Source organism: Oncorhynchus mykiss, chromosome 14, assembly GCF_057628025.1.
Source record: "Oncorhynchus mykiss isolate SJ-2025 chromosome 14, ASM5762802v1, whole genome shotgun sequence".
In the NCBI taxonomy this organism is placed as follows: Eukaryota; Metazoa; Chordata; class Actinopteri; order Salmoniformes; family Salmonidae; genus Oncorhynchus; species Oncorhynchus mykiss.
This window is the reverse complement of record NC_143035.1, coordinates 2,773,746-2,791,404: the sequence shown is the minus strand read 5'-3', so window position 1 is coordinate 2,791,404 and position 17,659 is coordinate 2,773,746. Positions and strand designations below refer to the sequence as shown.

The 17,659-nt window shown below is 41.4% G+C and overlaps 1 protein-coding gene and 1 long non-coding RNA gene across 3 annotated transcripts in view; one reads left to right on the top strand and one right to left on the bottom strand.

Moving 5' to 3' along the window:
- LOC149978235 (uncharacterized) overlaps nt 1-17,659 on the top strand; it is a 1,155,107-nt gene that overhangs the window by 198,909 nt on the left and 938,539 nt on the right. The window lies entirely within an intron of this gene.
- The window catches only part of LOC110488546 (AF4/FMR2 family member 2), a 181,557-nt gene that overhangs the window by 84,996 nt on the left and 78,902 nt on the right, over nt 1-17,659 (bottom strand). For both annotated transcript variants that reach the window (XM_021560781.3, XM_021560782.3), the window contains one exon: nt 11,710-11,754. In XM_021560781.3, coding sequence (XP_021416456.3) covers nt 11,710-11,754 — 45 coding nt within the window. The remainder of the gene's footprint in view (nt 1-11,709; nt 11,755-17,659) is intronic.

Genomic DNA, 17,659 nt, shown 5'->3' with positions numbered 1-17,659 from the left:
TCCAGCATCACTACTCTGGACGGTTCTAACTTAGAATATGTGGACAACTACAAATACCTAGGTGTCTGGTTAGACTAAACTCTCCTTCCAGACTCACATTAACCTCTCTTGGGTAGGGGGCATTATTTTCACCTCCGGATGAAAAGCGTGCACAAAGTAAACTGCCTGTTACTCAGGTCCAGAAGCTAGGATATGCATAGAATTGGTAGACTTGGATAGAAAACACTCTAAAGTTTCTAAAACAAAAAATAATGTCTGTGAGTATAACAGAACTGATATGGCAGGTGAAGCCCCGTTGACAAACCATCCAGGGAAGACAAAAAATTGAGGTCATAGGATTTTCCAATGGTTTTCTATGGGAAACCCTATTTATGAGAAACCTGGTTCCAGTTCCTATGGCTTCCACTCGATGTCAACAGTCTTTAGAAATTGTTCGATGTTTTTATTTTGAGAAATTAAGAAGTAGTGCTATTCATTGTAAGTGTCACTCCAGGTGGACTCCACTGTTTTGGTGCGCGGGAACTGGAGCGTGCTTCACATTGTTTTTATCCGGTATTAGAAACAGTTTATTCCATCTTAAATGTAATCGATTATTTACGTTTTAGGGTACTTGGGGTTGGATTAGGAACATTGTTTGAAATGTTTGGACCAAGTTTACAGGTAACATATTAGATACTTTGTAGGCACGTTGGGTGAGATGAAACCGGTGTATTTCTGAATCAAACACGCCAAATAAATTGACATTTTTGGGACATAAAGAAGGACATTATCGAACAAAAGGACCATTTGTGATGTTTCTGGGACATTTTGGAGTGCCAACAGAAGAAGATCTTCAAAGGTAAGGCATTAATTATATCGCTATTTCTGACTTTTGTGGGCATCTGCCTGGTTGAAATATGATTTTCATGTGTTTGTATGCGGGGCGCTATCCTCAGATAATCGGATGGTTTGCTGTCGCCGTAAAGCCTTTTTGAAATCTGACACAGCGGCTGGATTAACAAGAAGTTAAGCTTTATTTTGATGTATAACACATATATTTTCAAGAATGTTAAAAATTTGAATATGGTATTTTTGAATTTCGTGCTCTGTAATTTCACCGGATGTTGGCCAGGTGGGATGCTACCGTTCCACCTGCCCATAAGAAGTTAAGCATCTCCAATCCAAAATTAAATCTAGAATCGGCTCCCTATTTTGCAACAAAGCATTGTTCACTCATGTTGACAAACGTACACGTGTAAAACTGACTATCCTGCCGATCCTTGACTTCAGCGATGTAATTTACAAGATAGCCTCCAACACTCTACTCAGCAAATTGTATGCAGTCTATCCCAGTGCCATCTGTTTTGTCACCAAAGCCCCACCACTGCGACATGTATGCTCTCTTTGGCTGGCCCTCGCTTCATATTCGTCGCCTGGCTCCAGGTCATCTATAAGTCTTTGCTAGGTAAAGCTCCACCTTATCTTAGCTCACTGGTCACCATAGCAGCACAGTAGCACGCTGTCCAGCAGGTATATTTCACTGGTCACCCCCGTAGCCTTTGGCCACCTTTCCTTCCAGTTCTCTGCTGCCAAAGACTTGATTGAATTACAAAAATCACTGAAGCTGGAGACACATATCTCCCTCACTAACTTTAAGCCCCAGCAGTCCGAGCAGCTCACAGATCACTGCACCTGTACATAGCCCATCTGTAAATAGCCCATCCAACTCATCCCCATACTGTTATATATATTTTTTTATATATTTTTTTGCTTATTTGCACCCCAGTATCTCTACTTGCACATTTGTCTTTTGCACATCTATCACTCTAGTGTTTAATTGCTAAATTGTAATTATTTCGCCAAGATGGCCTATTTATTGTCTACCTCCCTTACCTTACCTCATTTGCACACACTGTATATAAACTTTTTCTCTATTGTGTTATTGGCTGTACATTTGTTTATTCCATGTGTAAATCTGTGTTGTTGTTCGTGTCGCACTGCTTTGCTTTATCTTGGCCAGGTCGCAGTTATAAATGAGAACTTGTTCTCAACTAGCCTACCTGGTTAAATAAAGGTGAAATAAAAACAAATAAAAATATAGCCTCGACCTTGTTACTTTTTAAAATTATTTTTTTACTTTAGTTTATTTGGTATATATTTTCTTAACTCTTTCTTGAACTCTACTGCTGGGTACGGGCTTGTAAGTAGGCATTTCACGGTACCTGTTGTATTTGGCGCATGTGACAAATAAAGTTTGATTTGAAACACACACAATAAATAAAAGTAGGAAATAAGAAGAACACGAGAAAGTAAGATGCTATATATATATATATATATATATATATATATATATATATATATATATATACAGATTAATTCAAGTGAAGAGTTGATTGGCTAGCGTTGTTAAAAAAGTATGCTACTTTGTATCTCGTTAACATTTTGTTGAGAAGGTTTTTGGGAAAGTCTTTTCTACTACCAGAAGACGGTCAGGCCTATCATTAGCATCACTATATTTTCCCTGTTTCTTAATTGTTTGAAACATGGACATTTAACTTCATATTATGAGGCATATCTTACATTGCTTCAAAGTAGCCTATAGACAAAATCCCACCGCAGAAACGTGGAAGCAATTATTTTATAAAGACATCCTCATGTGTTTTCCTGTTCTATTGGTTTTCTTCAAAATGTATTTAATTGTCTAGCAGCCAAAGCCATTACCTTAGTCATATTAGCAACCTATGATGATTTTTGCATCTTTAGATCTCCCCTATTTCTAATGGATATTTCCATCTCTACATGAAACTGCTTGTACAGTCGTGGCCAAAAGTTTTGAGAATGACACAAATATACATTTTCACAAAGTCTGCTGCCTCAGTTTGTATGATGGCAATTTGCATATACTCAAGGAATGTTATGAAGATGAATTGCAATTAATTGCAAAGTCCCTCTTTGCCATGCAAATTAACTGAATCCCCAAAAAACATTTCCACTGCATTTCAGCCCTTCCACAAAAGGACAGACTGACATCATGTCAGTGATTCTCTCGTTAACAGGTGTGAGTGTTGACGAGGACAAGGCTGGAGATCACTCTGTCATGCTGATTGAGTTCGAATAACAGACTGGAAGCTTCAAAAGGAGGGTGGTGCTTAGAATCATTGTTCTTCCTCTGTCAGCCATGGTTACCTGCAAGGAAACATGTGCCGTCATCATTGCTTTGCACAAAAAGAGCTTCACAGGCAAGGATATTGCTGCCAGTAAGATTGCACCTAAATCAACAATTTATCGGATCATCAAGAACTTCAAGGAGAGTGGTTCAATTGTTGTGAAGAAGGCTTCTGGGCGCCCAAGAAAGTCCAGCAAGCGCCAGGACTGTCTCCTAAAGTTGATTCAGCTGCGGGACCGGGACAGCACCAGTACAGAGCTTGCTCAGGAATGGCAGCAGGCAGGTGTGAGTGCATCTGCACGCACATTGAGGTGAAGACTTTTGGAGGATGGCCTGGTGTCAAGAAGGGCAGCAAAGAAACCACTTTTCTCCAGGTAAAACATCAGGGACAGACTGATATACTGCAAAAGGTACAGGGATTGGAATGATGAGGACTGGGGTAAAGTCATTTTCTCTGATGAATCCCCTTTCCGATTGTTTGGGTCATCCGGAAAAAAGCTTGTCCAGAGAAGACAAGGTGAGCGCTACCATCAGTCCTGTGTCATGCCAACAGTAAAGCTTCCTGAGAACATTCATGTGTGGGGTTGTTTCTCAGCCAAGGGAGTGGGCTCACTCACAATTTTGCCTAAGAACACAGTCATGAATAAAGAATGGGACCAACACATCCTCCGAGAGCATCTTCTCCCAACCACCCAGGAACAGTTTGGTGACGAACAATGCCTTTTACAGCATGATGGAGCACCTTGCCATAAGGAAAAAGTGATAACTAAGTGCCTCAGGGAACAACATTTTGGGTCCATGGCCAGAAAACTCCCCAGACCTTAATCCCATTGAGAACTTGTGGTCAATCCTCAAGAGGCGGGTGGACAAACAAAAACCCACAAGTTCTGACAAACTCCAAGCATTGATTATGCAAGAATGGGCTGCCATCAGTCAGGATGTGGCCCAGAAGTTAATTCACAGCATGCCAGGGCGGATTGCAGAGGTCTTGAAAAAGAAGGATCAACACTGCAAATATTGTCCCTATGCATCAACTTCAAGTAATTGTCAATAAAAGCCTTTGACACTTATGAAATGCTTGTAATTATATTTCAGTATTCCATAGTAACATCTGACAAAAATATCTAAAGACACTGAAGCAGCAAACTTTGTGAAAATCAATATTTGTGTCATTCTCAAAACTTTTGGCCACGACTGTATGTACCCATTTAGAACAGTTTCCCCGCAAATTGCATTTTGGAACAGTTGTGCGTAGGCCTACCACCACCGTGTGCACATTGCTGTGCCTAAAATGTGAAGAAATAATAGTCTATCAACATTTTAAGATTAACATTCTGATCTGATCAGTCCATTCTGATCAGACTTATAAATTGGTATGGTGTATACCTCCACTACACTACTTTGATACCCATTGTGGGGATTAAGAGGTGAATATTCGCAATGCCCACTGAAAAATAAGTGGGTATACGGTGTATACCTGCGTATACTCTCCACCACACTATTGTGTGTGTGTGACAGAAACAGAGAGAGATAGGTTATGAGCTGGCAGAGGTTGTCGTCTTTCAGTGAGCATATGAGTGAGTATGCCGAAGATCACAGCTTGACACACAAACTGCATGCATACTGTACATACACACATACACACATACACACACGCTTTCTCCTCATTTATTAAATACAGTCCATACACTCTGTCTCACAAAACACTTAAGTTACCATGATTGCACAATCTGATTTAGGTCTGTTTTGAACTTGGGAGGGTCAAATGAAAATGAAACAACTGCCTTCATCTGTCAGACTAAACTTTATCCCGAATATAGATACTCACATTTCAGAGTTGCACAATGTGTCAATTAAATATTATGATCTAGAGTATCAAATTAAAACCATGTACTTGGATATCCCTACGAAGATCAAGACAACATAAGCAATTGGTTTTCGCTGTGTGGTTGAGCGCATTTGTCACAGTAGTAGTTATCAAACCCACTATCCAAGTCTGGAAGTAAACAACAACATTCTCGGCTAATAATATTACAATCTCACATACTTAGACATTTCACTAAGTTATCCTTATTTTCCCCCCAACAACACCAATATTACTGCCTTCTGGGAAACACACACGATCCATTCATTTGTGTGAGATGCAGTTAGGGCAGTGGGGAGCTGGCTGTTCACTCGCAAGGCTTTGAGTTGCAAATTAAATGTATTAAAAGCAGCCGAGCATGGCTCCCAAACCAAACAGGGCTATCGAAATACAGCAGAGCAAGGGTCACCAACTGTTTAGTCTTGCACCCCTGTGACGACAAGACAGACCATTGGTTAAAACCTGTGTGTGTTTAAATAAATACACACTGGAATAATATTCTCAGCTGACCATCTTCTAAAACGCTTTAGTCTAGGGATGAATTGTTTTGTCTTTCTCTAAATCTTGGAGGTACAGTGGCAAGAAAATGTATGTGAACCCTTTGGAATTACCTGGATTTCTGCATAAATTGGTAATCAAATTTAATCTGATCTTTATCTAAGTCACAACAATAGACAAACATAGTATGCTTCAACTAATAACACACTAATTATTTTATTTTTGTTGTTTATATTGAATACATAATTTAAACATTCACATTGTAGGTTGGAAAAAGTATGTGAACCCCTAGGCTAAAGACTTCTCCAAAAGCTAATTGGAGTCAGGAGTCAGCTACCCTGGGGTCATATCAACGAGATGAGATTAGAGATGTTGGTTAGAGCTTCCTTGCCCGATAAAAAACACTCACAAAATTTGAGTTTGCTATTCACAAGAAGCGCTGCCTGGAAAGGGTTACAAAACTATATCTAAAAGCCTTGATGTTCATCAGTTCACAGCAAGACAGATGGAGAAGGTTCAGCACTGTTGGCCATCCTACAAATATGACTGCAAGAGCACAGTGCAGAATGCTCAATGAGGTTAAGAATAATCCTATAGTGTCAGCTAAAGACTTACAGAAATCTCTGAAACATGTTAACATGTCTGTTGACGAGTCTACGATACGTAAAACACTAAACAAGAATGGTGTTCATGGGAGGACATCACGGAAGAAGCCACTGCTGTCCAAAAAAAACATTCCCCAACTTCTGAAGTTTGCAAAAGAGCACCTGGATGTTCCACAGCGCTACTGGCAAAATATTCTGTGGACAGATGAAACTACAGTTGAGTTGTTTGGAAGGAACCCACAACACTATGTGTGGAGAAAAAAAGACACAGCACACCAACATCAAAACCTCATCCCAACTATAAAGTATGGTGGAGGGAGCATCATGGTTTGGGGCTGCTTTGCTGTCTCAGGGCCTGGACAGCTTGCTATCATTGACAGAAAAATGAATTCCCAAGTTTATCAAGACATTTTGCAGGAGAAAGTTAGGCTATCTACCAATTGAAGCTCAACAGAAGTTGGATGATGCAACAGGACAATGACCCAAAACACAGAAGTAAAGCAACAACAGAATGGCAACAACAGAACGGCTTCAACAGAAGAAAATACGCCTTCTGGTGTGGCCTAGTCAGAGTCCTGACCTAAACCCGATTGAGATGCTGTGGCATGACTTGAAGAGAGCAGTTCACACCAGACATCCCAAGAATATTGTTGAACTGAAACAGTTTTGTAAAGAGGAATGGTCCAAAATTCCTCCTGACCATTGTGCAGGTCAGAGCCAAAACTACAGAAAACGTTTGGTTAAGGTTATTGCTGCCAAAGGAGGGTCAACCGGTTATTAAATCCAAGGGTTCACATACTTTTTCCACCCTGCACTGTGAATGTTTATAATTGTTTGTGTGTTATCCGTTTAAGCAGATGGTGTTTGTCTATTGTTGTGACCTAGATGAAGATCAGATCAAATTTCATGACCAATTTATGCAGAAATCCAGGTATTTCCAAAATGTTTGCATACTTTCTCTTGTCACTGTATGTCCAATCCCAATCTGAGTCTGAGTTACTGTCATTGTCCTGTGGTGTTATACAGTCTGTGGTGTAGCCCACAGTACAATATGCACTTGTCGCCCATGTCATGTGGTTTAACAGATCAACTTCTCCTATTAATGCACTCAGACAGACCCATCACACAGGCGTATGATCTACTGTTGAACTGTCAGCCACAGAGATAAAGATGCATATGCACAACATCTCTCTATCTAATCCTTTTCATTTATATCACTCATCTCTCTATCCCTCTATCACTTCATCCCAAATTCCCCAGAGTAACACAGTGACCCTGTTGAGTTCATGACATGTTTTAACTACATCTCAATAAGATGGGGAAATGAAAGTCTGTGTGTGTAGAGAGCCAAGTTTGTGGATCAGGTAATTTATTGAGGTCTGTTGTTTATAAGGCCTCTGGTTTATAGAGTTAATTTCCTTCTAAACGTTGGCTTGGCCTCCTCCTCCTCTCTCTCTCTATGGAGAGAGTGACATCAGCCGGGTCACCTCCCGGGCTGCCGAGAGGAGAGCGGGTGGAGAGCAGGGGGGTGGGAGGGTGGAGGTAGACAGATGAGGTGCTAGGAATATGATCCTGCCACCTCGGCGATAATGTTATATATGAAGTATTACCTTTCAGATGGCCGTGCATTGTGCTATCAGGGTGGAAAGTTACCGCAGGTTATGATGAATCTGCAGCTTTCCTGTTCATCAGCAACAATGAAGGAGAACACATGCCTGCTATTTATAATATACCACACAGATGCACACAAGCACGCAGGCACAAGCACACACCACGTGCACAGTGCAGATAGGCGAGGGAGCCAAAAGCTCACTTTCTAATCAGTTTGGATCATTTTTCTAAGCATACACCATCTGTTTACCTGGAGTCTTTGATAATATTCTCATGTGCTAAATATTTGAAATGTTTGTCACATTTCTTTCAGGGAAATGATTGGCTGTTAAATCATTAATACTATTGCAAAAAAATATACTTCCCCACAGAGATAAATCACTATACTGTTTTGGCAATCTCTCACAAGTGCCCACAGTTGAAGGGGGGAAATTATCATGGGATATTGACATCCTCAGTATCATATCAGAGCTTAGTGTACAAACTCCAGGTCATTGAATCTGATCCATTGCCATTGGTCACAAAAAGTCACACAGGCTGTCACAACAGAGGTTTGAAAGGCAATAGGGCTGAGAGGCCCACCCAGAACAGGCTTCCACTCCCCCTTGTTATGTTCTGTCTGAGAAGAGAGAAGAGAGAGAGAGAGTGAGAGAGGAGAGAGTTAGAAAAAGAGAAAGAGACAGAGAGAGCAGGCAGGCAGCAGCCGATACATAGTGGCAGACTGTGTCACGCAGGGAGAAGTACCTGTCATTATTCATGCTGGGCCTGGTGTGTGTGTGTGTGTGTGTGTGTGTGTGTGTGTGTGTGTGTGTGTGTGTGTGTGTGTGTGTGTTGCCATCATGCTAGCATGACATGCTGTCTAAATAAGCCATCCACAGTGTGGATACAACAATGGCCACCTCATGTGCTTTTAAATGAATGCACCCATTCCTCTGGCTTTTGTTGTAGATTTTTCTTCAACTCATACATCAAGTGTAGTACATGGAAGAGCATGGAAGAGCATGTACTTTCCCTTCTATTGGAAATAATCATGCAATGCTATCTTCATGAATGTAGTGAATAAATGCTGTATATTGAATGATATGTACATTACATAAGTGGTATTATTATAATAAAAAATAAATGACAATGTAATAATTACATTATGTTTGTAAACTTGACATTTGCCTTTCTAATCCTATTCAATTCGAGGTCAAAATATTGGATAACTGAAATGGATACCAAAATGTGTGCCTGTGTACATAAATGTACATAAATGTTCCTCTCGTTGAGGAATGCAATCATCTGTATCTGAGGGGGATGAATCAACCATTTCTAATCTATCGGTGCTTCACCTGACACCACGCATGAGAATAAACGTAGAAAATCTGGGTTAGAGACTGTATGAGCAAAGAGAACATTATCCCTTTAAGATATGCACTTAAGAGATCAGGCACTTTTTAAGTGGTCCACATGATCTGGGTGCTTGTCAATAGCAGAGGATTGGAGCTTGGTATCTCTATTTGTTCCATTAGCTCATTTTCCAAGTATGAAGAGTGTCATTCATAGGCACTTCACGTCTTAGACATTCTGATCTTTCAAAAAAATTCTCAGCTGAATCCTGTCTTTTGACGTTCCAGCCAGTGAGTGATGAGTGAGTGAACTTAGAGAGGCTTGCTAAAGTGGCAGCAGTTCACAGCGTGAGGATTTGAAAAGGCTGCGGCGGTATTAGAATCTCCCAGGCTGCTCTGCTCCTCTCCTGTGAGTCTGAGTGACTCCTGAGTCACGGCTGTGAATCACTACTCTCTCCATGTCTTTCTCCCTCCCTACTGTAGCCAGCAGTGTGGCATTGACGCCACATGGCAGCGTGGCTCTCTCTCTCTTATAAACTCCGCTTTGCCTCGCTGTGCCCCACCATCATGACTCACTCCACCTGATGGCCATACTGCCAGTTGCCCGGCAACTATTATTTGATATCATCACCCTCCCAGAGGGTTCCCATGTTTGACAGGTCCACATAACTCAGCCGTTTGGTTGTTCGGTTGGTGGAAGTGCATAGTCCTCCACTGGTTACCGTGATGTCTACTGTACTGCCGTTGCCTGAGGCAGTGGAGAGGCTGCAGGGGTTCATGACTGGAGGTCAGTCGTCACGGTGATGCAGTGGCTGGGCTGGTACCAAACACACTGCATCCCCCTTAGCCATACAAGGGTATCAATGAGCGTCCCTGACTCACTGTCATAACCGCTAGTGCGGGTTGACTCATAACCTGCAGTCCCCACAGATATATCCACGGGTGGGTAAGGGGTAATTCAATATTTTTTATAAATGTATCATTCATGTGGGATCTCTAGCTATTGGCTCCATTGAGATTTTCTTTCATTATTTTTATCTGGCATTAGTGTGTAAGCCTAAGCTTTAGGGCCTAACTGTACGCGGGCCAAATACTCTACAATCCAATCGCCAAATGCTTTTGAGAACTGGGTAGAAAAAGTTTACATTGGCAAAAAAGACAATGTCAGAGCTTAACTCAATAAGAGAAAAGCTGCGAAATGAAGTAAAGTTTGGGAAAGATGATAGCAGTGCTGGCTGTTATGTGTGATGATTGTGAGGAACTATACAAATTCGACAGTCCCAAGACAGGGACTTCAAACAGGCCTATGGCATGTCAAGGGAGGTGTAACTTACTGTTCAGATGGGTTAAATGTAAACTGAAATCTGGACACTGACTGTAGGTCTATAACCTCTCAAATAGCCTTAATATTAACTCCTGCAGGATTAAGCATTACTTGCAGTAAAATTATGTTAAATTTTGACTCAGGAACAAGAATGGAGAAATATGGTTTCTTTCTTTCAGCATCTTGAGAGAATGCGAATGTGCAGTTATACAGTATTCCATCTGTAGAGGTGCTATCTTTCGCAGCATCATAAAATCTGTTAGAATTTCAACCACATAAAATATGCATACAAGCCGAACTGAAATCTTATCAGTTGGGTCGTTTTCACAACCTTCAATTTCCTTACAACCGGTCAAACTGATGTTATTTGGGAATTTTGAACAGAAAATCTTTCTAGTTTTTTTGGAGGTTCTTGCATTTTCTCCTCTGAATATATTTTCTCTGTGAAAGAAGCAGAGATGACAGAGAGAACTCTACCAATGTCAACAAGACTGACGCATTCATTCTATCAATTTATGACATTATTCTGGTGAGCAAGGGTTTATTTAGCAATGTATAATGACAGAAGAGAAGCCCCATGCATCTAATTACAAGAAGAAACATTTGTAAAATCAGGCAAAAAGAATCCTGCATCCCCTGTTGAAAATTTGTTCTGGCGTCTCTGACTGTAGCCTACAACACATTTTCGATATTAGCGGTTTAGAGTTCGGGTGTGGGCCTCAGTTTTTAACTTTATCACATATAGTCGGGTGGTTGCGGATGGGTAATTGCAATCGCGGGTGGGTGCGGGTGGACATACAGCTGACCCGCGCACCACTAATAACCACCCCCTGCCCTAAAGCCCACCCAGCATCTCTATTCACTCTGGTCTGTCCCTCTGTGACCTGTATGTCACTCTGGATCCAATCAGCACCTGCTACAAAGGTCAAAGTTCACCGAAAAGGCAGCCTATATGTTTGCATCTAAAAAGGCAATTCCTTTTTCAGTTCATATGGTCCCAGCGCACGTTACATTCAAATTCTGTACAGGCTATTAAGCACAGAATTGATTTCTAAACAAAAGACTGCGTCTCTGCGTGCAAGAAGGTCAAAGCGCCTTTCACACACCTAGGATCTAAATTTTCCTGGCTGCATTCACCCTTGATTAATTTGATCAGATTTGTATTGGAATACAAGGGCCCATTATAGTAAGATCACAGAGGCTTTTCTCTTTTCTCTCTGCCTGGGAGCCCCAGTCTCTGGATGGAAAAGTGGCTTTGTGTGCAAACAGTAGCTGAGGCGTAACCAGGTGTAATTAACGGAAGCCAGAGAAAGGAAGTGAATCTCACTTACCCGTAGAATCTCCTCCACACAGCTGGAGTCACTGGACAGGCTGACCTGCACACACACAGAATAAAAATACTGGTTAGGGAGAGGAAGAAAAGACAACAAAAGATTGTTTCAAAGTAGCCAAAAGGTTCTGATAGCGCTTCTGATGTAAAGGGTGAACTGAAGTCCATCTCAACAAAGAACAACAGATCAAATAAAGAAAACCCCCAGAATATTTGATATTTTCATTCGTAGACATAGAAAACACATATCCATATTGAGTGGTATTTATTATTCACAGACAGAGAGGACAAATAGGCCCATCTATTCTCAGTCAGAGAGATGACTGCTAGGGGATGACATCACTCTTAATGACTCACAAAGGGTCTTAGGGAACCACACAGTACCAGCCAGCCAACAGCTCACCCCCTCAACCCAGACTTGGAGCAGACCAGCACTGCCCCAGACTGGGTCAGATGAATCCTAGGCCTGGAATGGGCCAGGATTGTATTTCATTTGTAATTGAGAAAACAATACCTCATCTTTTAATTGCATACAGAACGAAGATGCCTGATGTACTCGCAGTAATTGCAATAATGTCAGTATTACAAGTGGAACAAATGACAAGCCATGGTAATGCCATGAGGTCACCATGCAGTCATTGCCAAAGACAGGCTGAACTGATAAAATATTGAAATTCAATATGCCACCTGGCTCTATACAGTATATAGATCATGTTGGCAAACATGCTAATTGCAGCTCAACAGATAATTACGGAATCTAAGTATAACCTAATACCTCATCACAAACTAATAGAGAGAGTGAGGATTTTTCTGGATATCGCCAGTTCATAGCAAATTTGACCATAGCAGGGAATCTCCAGTAATGTGTGTGTGTGTGTGTGTGTGTGTCTGTGTGTGTGTGTGTGTGTGTGTGTGTGTGTGTGTGTGTGTGTGTGTCTGTGTGTGTGTGTGTGTGTGTGCGTGTGTGTGTAGGCTAAAATACGTACTGTGATCTCTGGGCTGGCTGATGAGATCATGCCACCCACAGAGCCACATGGGACCCTGGATGACTGGCTGGCCCTCACACAGTCTCCTCTACTCTGCTCTGCTTTACCTCTGCTCTGGTAGTGGCATCAGCCCACCCTGTGCATGACTGGGGGCATCTTGGCACTGGAAAGGTCAGTGAGTCCAAAGAGAGGGTTAGGGGCATTGGGTAGGGAGGAGGCGTGGGGTGAGGAGTGATGGAGGGAGCAGAGCTGGGCTTTATCCACCTCAGGCTACAGGGAGCTGGGTAGCTACACACAGTAGCATCCCCAAGACGCTCCTTATGCCATGGCTGACCTGTCGTGTTCCTCCAGCCTCCTTCTACACTACCATCCTCTGACTCTGTTTGACACAATGGTGTGATCTGTGCTGTAAAGCTGCTAAACTACAGTGGCAATGAGGAGATAAATAAAGATACAATATACTCAGTAAGAGTTTGTAGTTGTAAATTATTGGGATTTAATGAATATGCATCTTTGCAAAGTACCAGCTCCTATTGAATTCTGAGTATCAACAGAACTGAAACCATGACAGAAAGCAATTATAACACACAAAATGGTAGAACGCGTTGTTTAACTATTACATCAAAGAGTGAATTAGTAAAACTATATCTATATTTTACTGGTATTCCTCTCCAGAGATATTAGTGTTTAACTGTTTGTGACTGTGTGTTTATGAATGAGCCATGCTATACAGTGCCAGTCCACAGCGGAGGGTGTCTGAAGTCATCCTAATTCATCCCAGATCCCACAAGGGGGATTGGAGTCAGTAGGAGCTTTGTAAACAAGCCTCACAGACAGATATAAACTTCCTGTTAGCTCAACCAACAGCACATAATATCCTGTTCCCATAGAAACCAACCAAGTGACTCTAATCAGATGGGTTCTCTACCATTGTCCTGGCTCTGTCTAATATCACTTCATGGTACAGAAGTACAGGGGCACAACTTATTCCAGCCACACTGGGTCCATATCACCGTCTCTTGTGGTGAACCCCATTTAGATTCGAGGCGTGACTCTCGGAGGTGCTCTATGTCTGCCTTGTTCCTCTGCCTCGGGAATGAACACCAAATGTCAAAGATATAAAGAGGAATCCCAGTTCAGTGACAAACAGTTTAGACCCACTCTGAGAGGTTTGGGCTTGTCGGGATCAAGTCAGATGTGACAGATATCTGGGTTCGTATTGCAGATATTGAAGTTATTGTCATGGTTATGATACTGGAGCTAATGGAAGGCAGTTGAGGTAAAAACAAAGATCGTCAGAGGCAGTGCAGCCGGCTGGCTGACATAAATTGTGACATTTCAGATAGCATTTGACAAATGTGATTGAACAGACAATGCATTTCCAATGGGTTGAGGAGTGTGTTTACAGACGCATTAAAGCACGTTAATTTCTCAATATCCCCAAAGTTATTTTGCAAAATGGCTGGAACAGAATTATCCAGCTGAGATCTTATTTCCTAACTCAGGCAGGGTTCTCTGTGTGCCTGCCGTTCCAGTCAGATTGAATGGACTTACAAATGATTCTTCTGCGATAGGCAATTTCCCCATGTGAATAAAAGCTTTGCAAGATGCCCGTGTTCCAGAATAGCGTGATTCCATGGGCAATGTAAAATAAAAATGAGATACGCTCTTCAGATGTAATTCTCTACAGTTCCATGTTAAAAATAATTTGTGTGGACAGTGTATGGACTGTAAAGTGTATGCAAAAAAACACAGAAAATCCAATACTGAATATTGAGCAGCTCAGTGTTACAACCGGTTACAACTCACAAGTTTTAATCACACTAAAGCAGTTAATTGTATCTTCGCAGTGATGAATTTAACATGCTTGGTGTTTTTCTCACACGGAGATCACTGGAAGTGTCATTAATCTCTCTCCGAGTTATTTTTTTTTGGCAAGACACGGGTAAATGGGGAAAAAAAATGGAAAAAAAGGATAGAACATTTTTTTGTCAGTCACCTCGTTCTGCAGCTTTCAGGGAAAAATAAGACCAATTGCTTTGAATGATGTGCAGATCCAGGGAATGTTGCAGAGGCAATTACTGGGGCAGAAATACGTTTTCTTTGAAATAGCTGTTGAGAAAAGCGTCTGTGCATCAACAACAGATAAGATGTATTAGCCTCATTTTTAAAAACGCATGTATCAAAGTTGCACAAGGCTCCGATGCTCTCTGCAACCACTCAAATTGGGCTTAAAAAGTGGAAGAGCAGCTCCAGGAACAAATAGGTAGATTTGAACATGAGACGATAAGCAGAAGCTCACAGGGGGCTTTTTAGCTGTCTATCCTTCTGACAGTGGACGGATGAATAAACAACGGGAAAAACATGATTGATGACAGAAAAAAAGGACACACAGATAGACAGTCACAGACAGGCACATAGGGCAGTCAGCCCATTTCATGGGCTGACTGATATATAGACAAAGATGAATAGATAAATGAGTTATGAGTTGGAAAATAAATGTATCTCTCTAGATGAGCATATGTTTGTCAGTGATTGTGTGTGACAAGCAGACATCAGATGCAGGTATTTGCGCCGCACCATGCCTCAGGGTATACACACAAAACCCAAGCGAGATATTAGTCAATTTGAGTCAACATCTTTATTAACAATGAAAAAGGGGGAGGCTTGCAAGCTGAATAACACCATCCCAACTGTGAAGCACGGGGTGGCAGCATCATGTTGTGTGGGTGCTTTGCTGCAGGAGGGACTGGTGCACTACACAAAATAGATGGCACATGAGGTAGGAAAATTATGTGGATATATTGAAGCAACATCTCAAGACAGTCAGGAAGTCAAGAAGTTAAAGCTTGGTCGCAAATGGGTCTTCCAAATGAACAATGACCCCAAGCATACTTTCAAAGTTGTGGCAAAATGACTTAAGGACAACAAAGTCAAGGCATTGGAGTGGCCATCACAAAGCCCTGACCTCAATCTTATAGAAAATGTGTGGGCAGAACTGAAAAAGCATGTGCGAGCAAGGAGGCCTACAAACCTGACTCAGTTACACCAGCTCTGTCAGGAGGAATGGGACAAAATTCACCCAACTTATTGTGGGAAGCTTATGGAAGGCTACCCGAAATGTTTGACCCATGTTCAACAATTTATAGGCAATGCTACCAAATACTAATTGAGTGTATGTAAACTTCTGACCCACTGGGAATGTGATGAAAGAAATAAAAACTGAAATAAATCATTCTCTCTACTATTATTCTGACATTTCACATTCTTAAAATAAAGTGGTGATCTTAACTGACCTAAGACAGGGAATTTTTACTAGGATTAAGTGTCAGGAATTGTGAAAATGTTTAAATGTATTTGGCTAAGGTGTATGTAAACGTCCGACTTCAACTGTATATATATACAGTGCCTTGCGAAAGTATTCGGCCCCCTTGAACTTTGCGACCTTTTGCCACATTTCAGGCTTCAAACATAAAGATATAAAACTGTATTTTTTGTGAAGAATCAACAACAAGTGGGACACAATCATGAAGTGGAACGACATTTATTGGATATTTCAAACTTTTTTAACAAATCAAAAACTGAAAAATTAAGCGTGCAAAATTATTCAGCCCCCTTAAGTTAATACTTTGTAGCGCCACCTTTTACTGCGATTACAGCTGTAAGTCACTTGGGGTATGTCTCTATCAGTTTTGCACATCGAGAGACTGACATTTTTTTCCATTCCTCCTTGCAAAACAGCTTGAGCTCAGTGAGGTTGGATGGAGAGCCTTTGTGAACAGCAGTTTTCAGTTCTTTCCAAAGATTCTCGATTGGATTCAGGTCTGGACTTTGACTTGGCCATTCTAACACCTGGATATGTTTATTTTTGAACCATTCCATTGTAGATTTTGCTTTATGTTTTGGATCATTGTCTTGTTGGAAGACAAATCTCCGTCCCAGTCTCAGGTGTTTTGCAGACTCCATCAGGTTTTCTTCCAGAATGGTCCTGTATTTGGCTCCATCCATCTTCCCATCAATTTTAACCATCTTCCCTGTCCCTGCTGAAGAAAAGCAAGCCCAAACCATGATGCTGCCACCACGTTTGACAGTGGGGATGGTGTGTTCAGCTGTGTTGCTTTTACGCCAAACATAACGTTTTGCATTGTTGCCAAAAAGTTCAATTTTGGTTTCATCTGACCAGAGCACCTTCTTCCACATGTTTGGTGTGTCTCCCAGGTGGCTTGTGGCAAACTTTAAACAACACTTTTTATGGATATCTTTAAGAAATGGCTTTCTTCTTGCCACTCTTCCATAAAGGCCAGATTTGTGCAATATACGACTGATTGTTGTCCTATGGACAGAGTCTCCCACCTCAGCTGTAGATCTCTGCAGTTCATCCAGAGTGATCATGGGCCTCTTGGCTGCATCTCTGATCAGTCTTCTCCTTGTATGAGCTGAACGTTTAGAGGGACGGCCAGGTCTTGGTAGATTTGCAGTGGTCTGATACTCCTTCCATTTCAATATTATCGCTTGCACAGTGCTCCTTGGGATGTTTAAAGCTTGGGAAATCTTTTTGTATCCAAATCCGGCTTTAAACTTCTTCACAACAGTATCTCGGACCTGCCTGGTGTGTTCCTTGTTCTTCATGATGCTCTCTGCGCTTTTAACGGACCTCTGAGACTATCACAGTGCAGGTGCATTTATACGGAGACTTGATTACACACAGGTGGATTGTATTTATCATCATTAGTCATTTAGGTCAACATTGGATCATTCAGAGATCCTCACTGAACTTCTGGAGAGAGTTTGCTGCACTGAAAGTAAAGGGGCTGAATAATTTTGCACGCCCAATTTTTCAGTTTTTGATTTGTTAAAAAAGTTTGAAATATCCAATAAATGTCGTTCCACTTCATGATTGTGTCCCACTTGTTGTTGATTCTTCACAAAAAAATACAGTTTTATATCTTTATGTTTGAAGCCTGA